The sequence below is a fragment of the Carettochelys insculpta genome, chromosome 1, assembly GCF_033958435.1.
Source record: "Carettochelys insculpta isolate YL-2023 chromosome 1, ASM3395843v1, whole genome shotgun sequence".
Classification (NCBI taxonomy): Eukaryota; Metazoa; Chordata; order Testudines; family Carettochelyidae; genus Carettochelys; species Carettochelys insculpta.
The window spans coordinates 281,971,245-281,990,769 of record NC_134137.1 but is presented as its reverse complement, the minus strand read 5'-3'; the positions used below and the strand labels follow the sequence as shown (position 1 = coordinate 281,990,769).

General features: G+C 47.4%; 1 protein-coding gene across 1 annotated transcript in view; it reads right to left on the bottom strand.

The window, feature by feature from the left end:
- Window positions 1–19,525, bottom strand: part of CACNA1I (calcium voltage-gated channel subunit alpha1 I) — a 126,967-nt gene that overhangs the window by 51,051 nt on the left and 56,391 nt on the right. Inside the window, exons 5-8 of the mRNA XM_074983910.1 lie at window positions 17,060–17,375; window positions 16,146–16,238; window positions 9,590–9,896; window positions 7,721–8,124 (exon numbers count right to left, since the gene is read on the bottom strand). Of these exons, the coding sequence (XP_074840011.1) occupies window positions 7,721–8,124; window positions 9,590–9,896; window positions 16,146–16,238; window positions 17,060–17,375 (1,120 nt within the window). The remainder of the gene's footprint in view (window positions 1–7,720; window positions 8,125–9,589; window positions 9,897–16,145; window positions 16,239–17,059; window positions 17,376–19,525) is intronic.

Here is a 19,525-nt window from a genome sequence, read left to right as displayed (position 1 = left end):
AGACTCCAAGGGCTTATCTATACTTACCGGATGATTGACGTGCTGCGGTCAATCTTCCGGAGTTTGATTTTCCATGTCTGGTGGTAAAATCGACCTCTCTGGGCTTGTCCGTTGACCCCGGACTCCATGTTATCACATGGGGTATGGGAGGTCCGTGGTAGACTAGGGAGGCTCGGACTTCACTAGGGAATTAAGTAAATTCTGATACGTTGATTCTAGCTACGCCAATGCTGTAGCTAGAATTGTGTATCTGAAATTGACTTTTTTCCATAGTATAGAGTTTCCTAAGGACATGACAAGTTCTTCCCCTCCCACAAACTCAACCCACAGTCTGTTCCAGGAGCCACAGGAATCCAGCTCTGACTGTTCTTACCCCAGTTCAATGAATGGACTGAAGCCTGTTTGCAAATCCCTGTACCCTCCAAGTCCTCTGTCTGAGCTTTGATTCCAGTTACAGAAGCGGCCCTCACTCCCATGTGGCTGTACCTCATTTGACACACGCTGACCAGAACCACTTCTTCACTCAATCTATTCTCTCCTCAGCACTTCTACCCTTTCCCTTCTTCACTAGGACTTGGCTTCGTGTCTCTGCAAAGAAAAACGGCAGGCTGTCCCCACTCCTCAGAAATTTATACATGCCAGTTTCTCTAAAATGAAAATAAAAGAGGAGTGAGGCTCTATCTCCATCCCTAATTACATTTGAATAATGAAATGGGCCCAGAAAAGAGAGAGAGAGCACAGGGAGAAGAGAGATGACGATAACCTCAAAGCCAGGCAGTAATGACACTAGCAGAGAATGAGAGGACCGTATGCTAAACAGAGGCACAATTTTGGCATGAATCAAATGCTTATGTCAGTGCAGATGAAGAATGTAAAAAGATGACAGGGTCTAATGGTGGATTAGCCTTCTCTCTGCTGCCTGCACATTTGCTCTCTTGCTGTCTTGAAAGGAGCAACGGATGTTTTAAAAGTCACACTTGCATCTCTCTAATGGAAAAGGTCACCTGTTCTCCCCAGCCCTCCTCCCCTCCCTGACATCTGTTTCTCCAGTCAAGCCCACACCTGTTAATCTTTATGTAAGGCCCCATCAATCATGCCCCTCCTCAAGCATTCTTCCCAGAGAGAGGGACAGGAAGGGAGAAAGGAAAAGGGGAGAGAAAAAGAAGGGTGAGATAAGGGGAGAAAAGGAAAGAGGAAAAACAGAACACTCTCATACCCCCAAAAGGAAGGAGAGGTAGTGAAGGAACAGGAGAAACAAGGAAGAGGACATAAAAGAGAAGGAAGAGTAGTAAAAAAAATAAAGAAGAACTGAAGAAAGAAAAAAAGGAGAAAGAGAGGAAGAGCAGCCAGCTGGATCTATGAGGCCTGCGGCAACACACTTCCAGAGCAAAGACAGACCCTGCATTGCAGCTATTTTCGGAGATAATGAGCCAGAGTGAAAAGAACCATTAGTGATGAGCCTAAGATACTGTTGGTGCGCTAGAGGCCCCTCAACTGGGCTCCATTCTCAAAGGCTGTGTCCACACTAGCCCCCTTCTTTCAGAGAGGGCATGTTAATGAGGGATTTGAAAGTGTCATTTTTGGAACGCTGCCGCCTGTGTAGACGGGAGCCTTTTGAAAGAATCCCCTGGACCTCAAAAGCCCTTTCTTCCTATTTGTTTCCTATTGCACTTTTGAATCATGTGTGGCCACTGTTATGCTAATGAGGCACTGCGTGTGCATGTCAGAGCCTCATTAGCATCTTCCGAACTCCCTCATTAACAAGCCCCCTCCATAAGGAGGGGGCTAGTGTAGACACAGCCAAAGAGTTTCCATCACATCTGGGATGAACAATACTATCATGTATTTTCTGCTGCACTGTGACTCCCCAGAGGACAGAGCTGGTGGCTGGGACAGAGTGTGTATGTCTGTTGGGGAGCTTCTCCCTGGCAGGGGAAGGTTAATCTTGATGAAAGAGGGAAGCTCAAGGAAAAGGAATTGCTCTCCTTCCGGCTGCTCCCATGCAAACAACCACTGCCAACTGGTTAACGCAGGGTTGTAGAAAACTGCCTCAGATCAAATCGCTTCCCACCCCCCATACTTTTATGAGCTGAAACAAAAAACATGGGTCCACTTTTATTCTTGCGTCATTTGCAGGCTTCCTGGTAGCTCTTTCCAGGGGCAGAAAAACTGACAAAGGAACGCAAAAAGGTCTGCAGTTCACACCATCTCCTGCCAAGTATTAGAAATCTTCCCAGTGCAGAAGCCCGATTTCTCTGTCTCGCTCACATGATTGCCAGACCAGCGAATGCATGAGTCTCACACTTGGGTGGGTGGCTGAGTTAGTCTTTATCTGTAAAAACAAGTCCTCTAGCACCTTAGAAACTAACAGATTCATTAGGGCACCCACAAAAACTTATGCCTTAATGAAACCACTAGTCTCTAAGGGCTTACCTACACTACAGAGTTATTCTGGAATACAGTAAACCCTCGAAATAAGGATTTTGGGTTGCACTTAACTTGCATTAAGGTGAGTTAAGTACAACTCAAAATCTTGCTCCCCCCGGCCCTGGTTCAACCGTGGCTCAGCCCTGCCCCGCAGCCCCACTCACCACCCATGCATGGCTTTGACTCACCCCTAACCCTGTGCCTGGCTCTGGCTCCAGCTCACCACCCCTCCAGCGTGACTATGGCTCAACCTCCCCACCCTGGTTAACTCCTGCCATCAGTTCACCACCCGCTTGCAGCTCTGGCTCAACCCCGCCCCTACACATGGGCCTGGTTCAACTGTCCGCCCCCCCCGCCCCGGTCCTGGTTCAAACCCCTTGTGTGGCTCCAGTTGAAACCCCCCCAGTTCAACCCTGTCCCCCCGTGTGGCTCCGGTTCAATCCCTCCATGCCTTGGTTCAAACCCCGCCACGCGTGGCTCTGGCTTAAACCCCCTCCCCGGTTCAATTGCCCCTTGTCTCGCACACGGCTCCAGCTCAACTCCTCTCCCTGCTCCCCTGCAGTCCTAACCTACCCCAGGCTTAGCCCCCTCCCTCAGCCCCAGTCCACCATCAGCCTCCCCAGCTGCCTCTGGCACCCCAGCACTTACCTTGCAAAAGGAGCTCCAGGTGCTCCTCCTGCTTCCCCAGCTGCAGAACATGTGTTCCACTGGGGAAGAAGCTGCCCCCTACTTATGCAAAATTTGGGTTACATGAGGGTGCGTGAGAACATAACCCTCACACACATCGAGGGTCTACTGTATCTTATTCCAGAGTTATTATTCCAAAATCAGCTATACTGGAATAACATGTCCACACTACAGTGAAGCCCTGGAATAAGCTGTGATTATGATGTGACTGAACTAACTATTTTGAAATAGGTGCTTACTCCACTCAAAATCAAGACTACCTTATTTTGAAATAAATCCCAGTTATTTTGAAATAACAGGTTGTCTAGTGTGTTCAGACAACCCATTATTTTGAAATAGCCCTGTAGCGTGGATCAGGGCCGAGGGGGTAGAGGACTCATCTTTGTTTTTACAAGTCTAACAAATGAACATTGAGGGGGAAGTGGGACACACTTAAATTGAACTTTTCTTAAGTGGGTGACTCCCTTTGGGATCAAAAGACCAGTCCCATATAACAGTGCTCAGACGATTAAGTGCCTTATATAGAGATTTGTCTAATTTGTTCATATTTGTAAACTAGAAGATTACCCGGCACTGCTCAGGTCCGTAACTAAATTATTTTCTGTGTTTTGGAAAATAAAACAAAAATACACATGTTTCACTTAAATGTACAGTACGCAGCCTGCCCCGGGGAGGCTCTCTCACCACATCAGTGTGGCGACAGGTGAGAAGCACCACTTCATGGCCTCTGCAGCTCCAGCAGGCACAGCCAGAGGTGGGGTAACTATCCCCCATTTGGGCCATGTCCAGGTTCATCTGCCCCCTTCACTCCCCAGCTGGAGAGAGGAATGTAGCAAACTGTGCCCTATCCTCTGGCTCCCTGACAAAGGGGATCAGCCAGCAATGCCCCTGTATGAATGGGGGAGGGGAGCTTCAGTCCCACTACCATCCTAAAGGGCACCTGGGGGTGGCAGGCTAGGGGCTAGAGCAGTCCTGGATGGGGATGTGCACCAAGCCAGCCCCATTTCACCTGCTTGGTGATTCTGTCTCTTTTCTGTATGGTTTTAGGAGAAGCAATCCCATTTCAGGCACACCCCCTTTTTCCTGGCACAATGAAACCTTTGTCTTGCTTTAAGTTATGATCAGAGGAAGCTGGGTACCAAATTTGGTGGCCCTAGCTCTTACCATGTAGACAGACAGACAGACATATAGACAGACTCTTTCAAATATATAACAGATGACATCAAAGTAACTCTACCATAGCTGAAGAAGCATAGAAATTACAGTTGGAAAATGCCAATTTGGTCTCATTTAGGGTAATCTCTATTCCCACAACCAGTGCTTTACCTCAGTCCACTTTTAGACAACTTAGGTGATGGGGTCTCCATCAGTACCCTGGACAGATAGTTAGTTAAATAAATCTCACTTTAGGAAGTACTATTAATAGTATTTATGGTTTATATTAGGGTAGCACCCAGAGGACACAATGAGGATCCCACTGTGCTGGGTGTTATACCAATACACAGGAAGATATGGCCCTAAAGAGCTTGTAACCCAAGAACCTGAGAAACAATTCTTTATCTCCACCCCAGATTTTCCTTATGCTAAATTGCATCCATTTGCCCCTAGTCATGCCTGCTCCAATGATCCTGAACAATTCCCCTCCTGGAGTCAGGTTTACCTCCCTGAGCACTTCTGGCTGTTGTGACTGTTGTCCTGTGCTTCACCCCTTAGTCATAGCTCAGCTAAGTGATATAGATTTAGCTCTTTTAGTCTTTTCTGTGATTCAGTCCCTCCGGTCTCCTAGCAATTTGTATTGCTTGCCTCTGAGCAACCTCATCTCAACAGCATTTTTCTGGTACTGAGGCTCTCAGAGCAGTTTTTACTCTGGGACCAAGCTGGGGCTACCCTTACTCCTATCAGAGGCTGGGCAGGGTAAGGAACACCGTCTAGTGGATGGATATTGGACTGAGGAGACCTGGGACCCAATTCGTGATTCAGCCACAGACTTCCAATGAGGCTTTGAGCCAGGCACTTAAATTACCCCGTGCCTCAGCTCCCCACATGTAAGGGAATGATAAATCCTTTTCTACCTCACAGGGGTGCTGCTAGGATACAATTCTTTGAGTGTGAGGTGCTTGGGGCTTATAGTGATGACAGCTATGTACCTAGATAAAGGATTTGCTTTCCATGACTTGATGGACTTGCCGATTGATGCTATTAGACCTACAGAAAGGCTTAACCCTCTCTGCCCAGAATGGAATGGTTCTTGGTTGTAGTAATCCCAAGACTCACCATCTTTCCTCAGTCCATCTTCACTGTACTGTGCTTGTGAATCTCTTAATTAAGCTGGCAAGACTAGCTAGCTGATGGATTTAAATTGAGATGCTGGTGATGTTTTTGTGACATCCCAAGAGAGCACATTAAACTAAACCAAACAGACTAAGATTTCAGTCAGCTAATGAAGAGAGAAATGAGGCAGAGAGTGGGAGGTGGTGGAAGAGACAAGGGAAAAGAGGGGGACAGAGGAGACAAGGGCTACGTCTACACGTGCACCCAACTTCGAAATAGCTTATTTCGATGTTGCGACATCGAAATAGTCTATTTCGATGAATAACGTCTACACGTCCTCCAGGGCTGGCAACGTCGATGTTCAACTTCGACGTTGCTCAGCCCAACATCGAAATAGGCGCAGCGAGGGAACGTCTACACGCCAAAGTAGCACACATCGAAATAGGGATGCCAGGCACAGCTGCAGACAGGGTCACGGGGCGGACTCAACAGCAAGTCGCTCCCTTAAAGGGCCCCTCCCAGACACACTTTCATTAAACAGTGCAAGATACACAGAGCCAACAACTAGTTGCAGACCCTGTATATGCAGCACGGACCCCCAGCTGCAGCAGCAGCAGCCAGAAGCCCTGGGCTAGGGGCTGCTGCCCACGGTGACCACAGAGCCCCGCAAGGGCTGGAGAGAGAGTATCTCTCAACCCCCCAGCTGATGGCCGCCATGGAGGACCCCGCTATTTCGATGTTGCGGGACGCGGATCGTCTACACGTCCCTACTTCGATGTTGAACGTCGAAGTAGGGCGCTATTCCCATCCCCTCATGGGGTTAGCGACTTCGACGTCTTGCCGCCTAACGTCGATTTCAACTTCGAAATAGCGCCCAACACGTGTAGACGTGACGGGCGCTATTTCGAAGTTACTGCCGCTACTTCGAAGTAGCGTGCACGTGTAGACGCAGCTAAGGAGAGAAAGAGAAGTAGGGGATGAGACAGATAAGGGAGGGAGAAACGGGAGTAGATGAAAGGAAAAAAGATCACCATGGCCAACACAACTGACTGCAGAATGATCCTTACTCCACTTCAAATCCACAGTGTGATCCCATGTGCTAGTGTAACCCACACACCTATGTGTGGTTAACTGCCCCGTGTAGTGGTACCTAGACCACGTCACAGAGAAAGAATAAGTGTCCTCTACAGCCCAAGCTGAGAGGCATCTGGCCTTTTAGTTCATGCCATAGAAGTGCCTGCACTAAGCTCCAGAGGTCCCAGGTTTGAGTCTGCCTGTGGCCAGTTACACTATCACGTGTCCAAATTATTTTGTCTTCATTTCTGTTGAGTTGTAAGTTCCTTGGGGCAGGGCCCATCTCTCCTTAAGAGACATATATGGGGTAGCCAGCATGTGGCCTGTGGGCTGGAGCCCTTTCATCTGGCCCGTGAAGCTGGCAGTGGCACCATTTTGAAAGCCAGCTGTGCGGCAAGTGGTCAGCAACCTGCGGCTACAGAACCACACGTGGCTCTTTAATGAGCCATTTGTGGCTCCAGGTGCTGTTGCCGCTGACTCCTTCTCTGGCTCCCTGACCTGTCATATGGCAATAATGGAACTCAATTTAATTGGTTTAATGGCTGGAAGGAGGGATCTGAACATTAAACCAATTAAACTGAGTCCCATCATTTCAGTGCAGCACGGCAGCGAGCCACCCATGCTGTATGTGTAGGAAGGGAGTTGGAGAGATGGGGGCAACTGTGTAGCCATGCCGAGGAAGCAGCAGTGGCCCAGAGAAGGTGCAGGAGGTGGCAGCTGCAGCAGCGCATAGAGCATCAGTGTGAGGTAGGTTGGGGGTGGTATGGGGCCAAGAGGGCTTACACCTGGGGATGAGGGGGCAGTTTGGGGCTGAGAGGGGTTAAGCCTGGAGGCAGGGGGTGAGTTTGGGGCTGAGAAAGGCTAAGTGGAGGGGTTGGGGCTATTTTGTGTTCAGCCCCCAGACCATGTAAAAAATTGCCACATGGCCCCTGATGAAAAAAGGTTGGCCACCCCGGACTTACACAACACAGAATGCACTGTTGGCACTCAGCAAACAATAATAACAAGAGGGAGGGGGAGGATTTTTTAATATCAAGAGGGAGTGACCCAAGAGCCTCTCCTAAGGTCTTCATTGGCTCATTCCAACTTCAGATGCTGCCCAAGGAGGCCCACCACTGGATGAAACTCAGATCTTAGACCATATGGCTCGGCAGGCGCAAGGTGCCTGATTCTACCCCAAGCATGTTACTGTTCTAGAGGCCCCAAGCAGTCTACATTGCCAGATACCATTCTGGCAGATAGGTGCCCAAGGGTGCATTACCTGTTCGTGGTGCTCAATGCCCATGCTGATGGTGTTTACCAGGATGGCTATCATGATCCCACGGTTGAAGTATTTGCTGTCCACAATCCCCCTTAGTTTGAACCTCACTTCCCGCCACATGTCACCACAGAGCCTCATCCATCCACCCTCCTCTCCCTCCTCTTCCTCCTTCTCCAGTTCTGCAGCTCCCTCGCTTCCCCTGCCTCCTTCTCCCTGCTCTTCACCAGCCCCTCCTTCCTCCTGGTCGGAATCTGCACTGTCCAGGATGGAGAGCCTCCGGGCCATGTCACGCTGCACCCTGTGACATCTGGGGCAGTTGCTGGGGTCAGAGGTCAGTGTCGCAGCAACGGGCTGGACGAGAGCCTGAGGAGTGTAGTCAAGAGAGATGTGCTTCTGGCAGTGCTCTGGGGAAAGAAAGTAATATATTTCAAGGAACAGGGCTCAATTTTCTATAAGGCCTACAAATTGGTGCGCTGTTTGGATGCTTCAATAGCAACAAGACACTGAAATTGGAGAGCCAGGCTTTTGAACAGCGTGGGTGATTAAAGCCTGGGACAGCTTATCAAGAGAAGTGGTACATTCATCATCATTTGCAGTCTTTAAATTGAGTTTGGATGCCTCTGTAAAACGTACCCTCCAGTTCAGCCACAAGTGATTAGGTTCAACACTGTTCACTCACACAGGAGGGAAGAATTATTTCCTCCATTGCATGAATCAGTGGGTGAAATTCTATGGACCAGGTCGCATGCTGGAGATTGGACAATATGATCACAGGGGTCTTTTCTGGCCTTAGAATCAGTGAGTGCATATGGAGTACCCAAAGGCAGAACTGGGGCCCTGATGTAGGAACCCATACAGCATCTTAGGGGGACAGAAGAGTGACTTGGAAAATATCCAGTCCTTACTAAGACTTTTAACTATGTTTAAAGCTAACAAAATTCCCTATACACTCTACTGTGTGTACGAGACCAGATCCGATGGCTTTAGGAATCCAAGCTCTTATTCCTTTTTGCTCCTGTTTACTCTGGAGAGCCAATACAGCTATGTGAGGGTGAGCTTGAGTCCAATCCTACATTGGATTGCCAGCTGCAGAATCTTTATTATTGGTGAATAGGTACGGAAGGCAGAGCCTGCAGGGTTGGCCTTTAGAAATTCCACCTGCTCACTCACAACATAAATTCAGTTGATACGGAAGCCTTGGAGAGACAACACAGCACCTATAAAGCCATTTTTATTGTCATTCCTCAGACTAGAACTGCAGTTTAAATTATACCTCATGTCTAATTGTACCCACTCAAATCGAGTCTGCCTGCCCCCTCAAAAATTAACCTGCCCCCTCCCTGCAATTCAGCCAATACACCTCAAAACGGTGTACTTCAGCATTCCTTTCTCTTCCAATCCTGGGGGATTCCCCCGTCACTGCGCTGCCACACCACCTCAGTCCTGATTGGCAGTATCTTTGTCCTTTAATCCTGAGGTCCCAGAAAGTCTGCTTAATTCCCCTCTCTCCCACTCTTTAATGTACCTCAACCCAATTTGTAATATCCTTTGCTGTTCCACACTTGGAACCCTTTGCAAGCACCTGTTGATACCTCTCAGTACTATCATTCAGCAGTCCCTGGAATGCGAGATTTGGGTTTCCCACCTCGTTTGGCCAGTACACCAAATTTCTTCAAGCAATACCTACTGCTATTCCAATGCACTGCCTGCCTGCCCCATGCTGTTGTCCAATTCCTAGTGCCTAATATTAATTATGAACCCTGTGCTTCAGGGGGCATGTGCCCTTTCAAGGCTGGCACAGAATGAAGTTCCCATTTGCTATTGTACTTCCTCTACTAGCATTCCCTGTTTTGCCCAGGCAATACGTACTATAGCTTCTCTGTCCTTTCCCGTTCACACCGAGCTTGGCACTGCCTGGCTCCATCCGGCCCTGGCGTCGGTCCTGCAAGCTGTTGTAGAGGCTAAGTGTGCGACGCTTGGCTTTGCGCACAATGTGGCAGACGTACTGGAAGATCTCCTCGTAGCAGTCTCCTGGTTCTGTGTAGCTGGCCACAGTGCTGGAAGATAAGTACCGCGCTCGCTGTTCCTGCATCAGCTGGTGCTCCCGCTGCTTGGTCTCAGAGAACTGAGTGGCTATGACCACCAGGCATAGGTTAATCATGAAGAAAGAGCCCACCTACAACCAATGGAGGAAGAGAAGGAGAGAGGGTGGGAGAGAGTTAGCATGAGGCCAAAGAAAAAGAAAGGTGGAAAAGGAAGTGGAAGAGCAAAATGAAACAAGATGAAGAGAGAAGGAAAACAGAGAGGTAGGTGAGATTCTGCACAAGAAGGCAGCATGTCAGTGGTCAATGGATATCTTGTCTGGCTCACATTGTGTCTGAGGACAACTCCCTTGATGTAATTTTCACCATGCAGCCCAGAGACTTGCACACTGGACTGAGAGGTGATCTGGGCCCTAGGCTTGACTCTGCCACTGATCTGCAGTGTGACTTGGGTAAGTCATTTAAAGGCGGCCTACAAAGACGTTTTAAAAAAATGGACTTGCACTCTCAATTCTTTTCTTTTCCCTGCTTGGTTTTTACTTTAGGAAAACTGGAATATCCCCCCTGATCTTTTCTTGTTCTTTTGGAGGACTTATTGATGGTCCCGGAGAATATTTGATCCTAGCTCTCAAAGGATAGGAATGTTGAATCTCTAGCAAAGATGGCTCTTCTCCAAAATTATAATTAGGCACTGAAGTCAAATCGGTGTTTACAAAAACAAATTAAAAAAAAAAAGAGCGTGAAACATTCTGACAAAAAATCCCTTCCATGCTCAACTTCAACTGTCTTGGCTCTTGTGATGTCCTGTTTTCACTAGTCCTCGGTTCACAAAAGTTTTCCAGTCTAGACAGGCTCTCAGTTGCTAATGTAAAAAAAATAAGCGGAACTTTTGTTTTTAAAATAAAATGTTTCAGGCCTTCATTTATCCATTCTACAGAAGCCATAAGAGGTAAGCCCCCTATTTTATCTCCTCTGGTCTAGATATACCTCAGTTTGCTCACCCCTAAAATGGAGACAATAATGCTGAATGCTGGGAGATGTATGGATAAAAAAAATCACAATGTCAGTTGTAAGCATCCCCATTGTGAGATCAGTCTGAATCTCTATAATGGGAATTATGCTTTGCTGAAGGGATGGGGATAGGAATTCAATGGGAACACAAGTCCAGTCCATATTAGGGCTTTTAGATACATTTAAAACTAATTTTGAACACTTTTATAACATGGCTGTCATCTGCTCTCCAAAGATATGTGAACTGTGATATGCCAGTGCTAAAAAGAGGGATTGGTTTAGCACTCAGACTGCACGTTTGGAGTGCACTGCCTGAATGGAGTGGGGTGGAATCTGTGGAGAAGACTGAGCTAGATTCCTACCGAGAGACCTGGGAACGGACTCTGGGTGTAGTCCAATAGCAAGACGGGAAGAACCTGAACTGGATTACTGTGGCCCTAGAGTGGACTCTGGCTGCAGCTGTCTAGTGAGGAGAAAAGCCTGAACTGGATTCTCATGCTCCACTGGCAGGGCTTCCGAAGGTACCACCAGCACTGTGTTCCTATCACATTCCTCTTAAGATTTAGGACCACAAGCAGAACTACTAGTTCTTCCTTCCCAGTATAGCATCTCTGAAGCAGCTCTGGCCCACAGCACAGCTGTACCCATTACCTTCCCACTCATCCTGTTTAACAGCTCCTCTCCTGAGTCATGACAAGCATAACCCTCCGAAAGAGAGAGGACAAAGCACAGAATAGCAAAGGAGAGAGCGCCCCCACTCCCACTCCACTGTATCTAGCTGAGGCAAAAAGAGAATGGTGGAGAGTGCTCATAATATGAACCACGTGCAAAGACAACTTCCACCACTTGAATACATGATATTGCAGCTCCACCATTTATGCCTAGTTGCCCACCCCCCCGCAACCCCAAGCATGCACTCTCTCACACACAGGTGTGCCTAGAGGTTCCATCAAGAGATTCACTCCAGCGGCCTTTACTCTTTCAAGGGGGAGATGTCTCTGCTGACTTATAAATGAGCCTTTCAAAAAGTAAGCCATTCCTGGCCAGATCAGCACTAGGGCAATATATGCTGTTTCAAAGTAAAGTGCTTCTCCCTACCCTCTAAATGCCCTTCAAAGCTGTTCTAACTCCATTTCCCTTCCTCCACAGAAACTTCCCCCACTTCAGCCAATCTGTCTTTCAGTTTTTTATGAAAAAAAAACCCCCAAAACAACCCCCCCTGCTGTTTGCTTTAGATCCCTTTCCTGCAGAGGATTCTGGGTAGTTCATATGAAACTGCTGACAGGCAGAACCAAACCTAGGACTTCAGTGCAGGCTCCTCTACATTTTGAGCTAAAAGCCAGCTGGCTCCCAGCTAAGGCTGTAGAGGAGGCTCATGCTGTCGCTCTGTAAGTGGTCTAAGTGCCACTACATGGACAGTGAAGCACACCCAGTCGGTGTGTGAGTTACACATACTCTCATCTTGTTTTCATTCATCAGTGAGTGGGAATCCATATCTCCTTCAGACTTGTCCCTCTCCCACCACACAGACACTTTCCCATTTATCTCGTCTCCTTCCCATCGTATGGAATGAACCAGGGCGTGGAGTTTGGGAAGAGAAAAGAGCATCCCTTAGGATCTGACTAAGTCAGTGCTTACACCACTGAGTATCCAATGCAAGCAGAGTTGATGACATAGGATCAAATGCACCCTTGGGGTAACTCCACTGAAGGCAATGGAATTACTCCAAAAATGCATTTGGCCTTGGGTCTCTGCACTAAGCAGCACTAACCAATTGTTCCACAGCTGCCAGGCCTGCCAAAAAAAAAATAACATTGAGGGTCTGTTGCAGATGAGTGGGGTGTGCATAGAGAAAAAAAAATCAATGGCATTCCACTGCACAGTCTCAGGCTGAGTGTTTAATTGAGGGTTTCAGGTGACTGTACAAATGCTGAGACAAAGTTCAAATCACTGTGAGTTAATCTCAAATGGGCAAGACACCTGCCACCCCCTCTTGCAGAGATGGAATCTTCATCTGCAGCATCCCTGGGGTTTGGGAGCAGCTGAATTCACTCAGCGGGAACCTGCTCCCACATTTAAATTCTGTATTTAGATTAAAGACGCGCACACCTGCTGCTGACCTCCATGGGAATCGCGGATGTGGGCAAAAGGCTAAATTCTGTCCTTGGTTATGATGTACAAAGGCAGTTAATTCCATGGTGTTATGTAGCTGAAAATGGGGTTGGACTTGGGCCCCAGATGTCTGCTCCTGTGGTGAACTGAAGAACTGCCAGGAAAAGAAAATTCTTTCCAACTTATCAAAAAACATGGGGGTTTGGTTTGCTCCTTGGGGGCTGGTTCCTGGACAAACTGTTTTAGACACAACACCAACTGTTGTGACAGGGGAATTCCACCAAAGGGTGGTAGGGTAGATTCCTTGTCAGAGCACTTTCCATTTGTGGGTGGGGGAGGCTGTCCCACATTTTACATGCTCACGCTTCTAGTGTGTTCTGTGGAACCCCTGGGTTGCGCCAAGTGAAAATAAGGGTTCTGCGAGAAAATTCCATTACAATAGCTACTGACGCCTCCGTGTCTCCCTGTCCTGCTGCCACTGAAATGGTAAAACTGAATTTAATTGGTTTAACAGCTGGCAGAACAGCAGGAGGGATCCAGCCGTTAACCCAACTGAGTTTAGTTCCATTATTTCAGCAGTGGCAGGGCAGGGAGATGGAGAGAGCCCCTCATTTGTCCTGCTACCCGAGCAGCTATACCCCTCCGGTAGGGAGTGACCTGGCTCACCCCTGCCAGGGGAACACCTCCACACCAGGCTTGCTTCTGCTGGCATGCAGGGCTGCTGAGCATAGGCTCCCCAGCCAGTGCCACGGATGGATTAGTCCCAGGGGCTGGTTTGGAGCTGAAGCAGATTAATCTTGCGGATGTGGGGGAGCAGGTTTGGGGCTGAGAGAGGTTAAGCCTGGGAAGTGGTGATGGGTTTGCAGGGTGTGGAGTAAAGCTGGGGGGATATGGGGTGGATTTGGGGGCTGAGGCGGGTAAAGACTGAAGATGGAGGGCGCGAATTTGGGTGCCGAGGGATAAAGCCTGGAAATGGGGTTCCACAAAATTCGTTCTAGTTTATAAGGATTCCATGGCCAGATAAAATTGGGAACACTGGTCTACAGTTTTAAAAGTCTATTAGATTTGAAGAGGGTGATAGACCTGTAGCTGTTCTTTGGTTTCTCCTTCCTCCAGCTATAAACACAGCCCTTGAAGGACAGAATATCTCCCTGCTGTACATGTTCTCCCCTAGCCCACATTTTCAGCCCATCAGTACACTCGTCACGGGGATTGGAGGCAGTTTTCTTTTTCTTCTTGTGGGAGCTGTGGCATTCCACTTCCATTTCTCTTGACCTCACTAGGGACACTGATCCCACACTGGTGAGTGTGCAATGGGATTAGCAGGCCAGAAAACAAAGTGCAATACTAAGAAAAAGAACACAGTGAAGATTTCCCCTTAGCTCCATTTCCCACCAAGTGGGAGCCCATTATTCTGGACCAGATGATGACCTAGGCAGGTGTTGGTGGAGAATTCCACCAGGGATGGGCTCCAAGTATATTATATTCCTGAGAACCTATTTCCCTCCAGGAGTGGGTGGAAAGGAGCTTCACAAGCTCATATGACTGGTGCAAAATAGGCCCTTAGCTAGATCTGTCTCTTTTCCACTCCGCATCCCCTTGGAGTATGTCTCTATACTTGCAACCGGTCTGTTTGTTTTGATTGAGCTAGGACCCTAAAACCCTAAGTGTAGCCACCAATTTGAGCTTTAGGATGTGTTTACTGCCAGACCCTGCCCCAACCCGGGGCCTAGCCTACACCTGTACTTCCTTCTGGTGGTTAGCCCATCACGCTGCTCACACTGCAGCAGCTACACTGCCATTCTTAGGTCAATCACAGCTGGCACACCTCCATCGATTTTAGCTGAAAATTACACCTCGGGCTCTAAGATAGAGTCTAAGGTCTGTACCAGGGAAATGATCAGGGTGTGAGACAGTCTTCCCTACATACATCATCTACATTACACACCCCATTTCAGCACTTCTCCTCAGTTCTTGGGTCTGGTTTCTATGTAGCCAGACTCCAGGATGTCCCCATGAGGAGAAGGGGAAGGAGGAGGAGGTCCCATGGGACAAAAGAAGCAATGGCATCCAGCATCCTCTGATTTTTAGGCACTCAGTGCTTCTGCTCATTTCAGACCCAAGCAGAGAGAAGGATCATAGGCACTTCCTGAACAATAAAGGGCACGAAGAGAAAGAAAGTGATCTTGGCTCAAAGAGATAGACAAAAGCGAAGTTCAGCTAAGGTGAAACTATGCTTTCAGCTGTGTCCCAAAATGAAGCTCTTCAATCAGGCTTTGTCTAGCTTATTTTAAAAATAATCCTTCCTCTTCCCTTTCCATTAGCCCTTATTTCTTCTCTTGTCTCCTCTGTATTCTCCACGTCGACAGCAACTTGGAAACTGGGAGATACCGGAATCCTGATACCATGGTGAGGACTTGTCACAAATGACTCGATAGACAGGATTTCTGCATGTTTGAACTCAAAAGAGATTAAGTTCAGCTTGTAAGTGATTCGTTAATAGCTCCCGATCATTTATTTAAAACAAAACCAAACAAAAACCTGTGAAGTTTCCAAACTGTACACTTAACTAATATGAAAAAACCTTATTTTCCTATTCCTGTCACACTTCTTTTCCTCCTTCCGCTCCATCCCTTGTGCACTACACCAGCTTGTTATATTCTGCCTCTAGTTAGACTGTAAAGTCTTCGAAGCAGAGACCATTCTTACTCTTAGGTGATTATGTCACTCAGTACCTGATAGTGACATGGTCCTTGGGGTGCTACCGTAAGAGACAGAAATAATAATAGGAGGAGTTCCTTGAGATGCCACATGTGTCAAGAGGATCAAGAGTGAAAGACGTAGAAATGGATTTTTGTGCACTTGGAGTGGAATCAAGATGCAGCACCAGGGAGAAGAAGCTGAACAGATTCTAGATTCCCTTGGAATGAAATGTGGGTACAGATTCCTATGAAGAGGAGAAAATCCCGAACTGGATTTCTGTTCCCCCTGGACTAAAGTATGGGTGTATCCTTGTGGAAGGAAGGAAAGAACTGAATTTTCATTTATATGCTTTGACATAGACTCTACATGGCACCAGGAAGACAAGAACATGATCTATATTCCTCAGCATCCTGGACTAGACTAGGTTACTGATCTTTGCCATGCAATCCCTTTTGTTTAATGAATATAAGAGCCTTCTCAGATCCTTCACTTGGAAAGCTAAACACTCTTGGTCATCAGATAGGTTTCACCAGGGTGAGAGGCCAACATATACTTACGATTATCAGTAAGATAAAGTAGATAAAGTTGTAGAATGAATGAGCATCCATCACATAATACATGATCTCCACCCACCCTTCCAGCGTGATCACCTGCAAAGATAAGAAACAGCAAGAGAGACAGCCAGGATGTGAGACTCCTGGGTTCATTCAACAGGTGAGTTACTCATTTCTACACTTGGCACCGCTGGATACTGGTGAGAAGATGGGGAGACTCAAACCACAACAAAGGTGAGAAACTGAATCAATTCCAAGGAGGCCACATTTCCAGGCCAGAGTATCAGTGGGATTCTTCTAGCTGAAGAGACATGCTAAGAGAGCCTGAAAGGGTACATTTATACACCCGTGGGGTGCGACTCCCGTTCAAGTAGACATGCGCAGGACTGTTAAGTACCAGAGCAGCTGTGGCTGTATGGGCTTCCATGCAGGCTACACAAACTCACCCAGACCCTAGACTTGGTTGGTGCATGTGCACATCTTGGGAATCCAAACTAGCTAGATTAACGCTAGCTCAGCTACATCTGCTCAAGCTATAATCCCATCCCACATCTGCAGTCTAGACATAACCTAGGACTGCATTTGTCACCAATCAATATATTCATTCAAATGGGTTGCTTCCTTGGAACAAAAAGAAAGAAAACCTGACCTGGATTTGTGGGTGCTCTGAACCGGATTTAGGGTACAGCCTCTTGCATGGGGAGGGGAAGACACAGACCTGGATTACCATTCCCACCAGGAGTGGGTTCTGAGAACCCAGGTCTGGATTTCAATCCAGATCACCCCAGTAAGGAGAAACACAACCAGAGTTGGAGTACGGAGCCTAACTCATTTCAATTGAGAGCTGGAAAAGCATGGGGGCAAGAGGAGGCTCTGGTCACACAACCTGGATTGAGGCTAGGGAGCTAACATTTTACCTGAAATATAACAATCCAGGCGTAGCCGATGTTGTCAAAGTTGATAGCGCCCTTATGTGGGTTGGCATTGCCTGTGCGGCACACATTGTAGTACTGGTTCCAGTTGACACACATGCCACTGACGTTGAACTCCTGCTTGACGGAGCTGTAGTAGTAATAGTCGTCCTTATCCAGGCAGCACTCATGGCCCCTCTCCTTCAGTGGGGGAATCTCATGACACCCCATGATGCCATTGTCTCCTGACAGTGAGCAGATAAAGGGCATCTCATCGTCCTCCTCGGGTTGGTAATAGCGGGGGAGAATAATGTCGCCTTGTCTAGGAAGAGGGAAAACATGCCAATAAAGTTACTGTGACAAACATCCACATTCGCAGAGCTGGGAAATTCCACTTTGGTGCAGGAAATCTGTATACAAAGCAGCTTCAGATTTATCTTGATGGGGTCTGAGCGGAGACGTGGGAAGTTTTTTCGATTTGGTCCCTGGTTTTGCAGACCTCTATTCAGGGTCAAACTGCACAGTCCTAAGACAAAGCCCGCTGCCAGAGGGTCTGGGGGACGGGAAGAAGATTTTACAGCTGCCAAAGGAAAGTCTGCATCTTCTCAAGAATGAGGAGCAGGGACTTGTGCCATCAGCTCTCTTACCCAGTCAGCACCAAAGCTTACAACTGACGCAATCTAAAGTGAACATACAGGGCTACGTGGTGATGTGCCTGAATGTGACCATCGATTTTATAACACTCATCTGTAAGCTTTCCACGATCAAGTACAAACTCACAGTTAATGCAAAGTTAATGTGCACAATTAAGCTCTCAAGAATCAGTAAATGAAGAAATTAAAACTGAACGAATGACCTTAACTCTGATCCTTTGTACGCATCTATTATAGAATTTTTTTAAATTTTGAAATCACGTGATAGTTCTGCAGCAATACAATCTGTTCTACAACTTTCAAAATACACATATATCTGAAATAATCCGTGCTCATCTAATTTTAGACTAGACTATAGTGAGCAAATGAAATGGAAATTTAGAATTTTGTATTCAGCCTTAATTTATGCCTCTCCCATCTTCACAGAGCTAAATACAAACCTCAATATTGCATTAATATAGGGATTTTGCATTACATATTGTGGTGAGTAGGAATGTGTTCAAAGAAAAAAGAAAAGTTCTTAATTCTCTAACTGACACTAATTGATAAAGGCCTGTTAATATCATTAGTAAAATGAGTCTCTGTAGATATAACCAACCATGGTCAGCCAAAGGTTACCTAGTGTTTCACAGTTGTGCAGGCTGGAGGCCTGATTCACCTTACATTTACAGTCATTCTGCACAGGCATAACTCCTTTGTCTCGTCAGCATTACTTTTGATTTGTACTGGTGGACATGAGAGGAAAAAACAGTTCTGTTTATGCATTTTCTCTTAAAAATGCCCATGTGAAAAAGCTTTAAGCAGCTTCTGCCCCTTGGGGCACCCTTAAGTCCCATTGCTGCCCTCTAAAGTGTGTTTTTGCTTTTTTTTTTTTTTTTTGGTCTAAGATGATTGAGGGACTTAAAAATGTTTAAACAGTTTAAACTGATCCAACACTTCAGATCTTTACTAAGGCCTCAGGTTTGCTGAAGTGGCTAAGGCACTTAAAGCTTTAGATCAGTTAAAGCTTCAAAGAAGACAATTAAGTGTCTGGCACTGGTTCTCTGCTCCCTCCATGAAAGGTGAGTGGAACTTGGGTCACCCACAGAGGTCTTCCTGATGCAATGTATTATTGAAGAAAGTGGACAGAGCTCTACATTCTCTGTCTGACCATGGATAAGAATACTAATCACACTGATGTGTATCTGGCACTTTCCATTGGTAGATCTCAAAGCACCTCACAATCTGCCCCCCCACCCCCTCCCCACCCACCGTGTATTTATCCTCACCATACGCCTTTAAGATAGGGAAGTGCCATTATCCACATTTTTCAGAGGAGGAATTGAGGCACAGAGAGACTAAGTAACTTGCCCAAGGTCACACAGGAAGTGCCAGGCAGAGCCAGGTCTCCCACATTCCAAGCCAGAGCTCTAACCAGGCCCAGCGATGGAAGGGGTACAGCGATGGGGTGGGCAACTGCACGGAAGTTTAAAAGGGGCTTGGAGCTCCTGGCTGCTGCCACTGCCAAAGTAGCCGTGGTGGTAGCTGGGGGCTCTGGGACCTTCTGAAATGCTGTGGGAGCCAGCGGGGGCGGGGAAGGAAGCAGTGCCATGCTCCAGGTGGCACTAAGGCCTGAGTGCCCTTGGCCCTGCCCCTTCTGTGGGCATAGAGCCAGTCCCCCACCCCCAAACACACACCTTGCCCTCCGGCCCCGCTGGCCCTAACCACTGGCCAAGATTTCCCTTCTTTCTGTATTGCTCCTTGATCACTCTTAGGCATGTGCTCTGAAGCACAGAGATCCAGTGTGACAATCCACATACACCGAGGGCTCTGTCTGCCA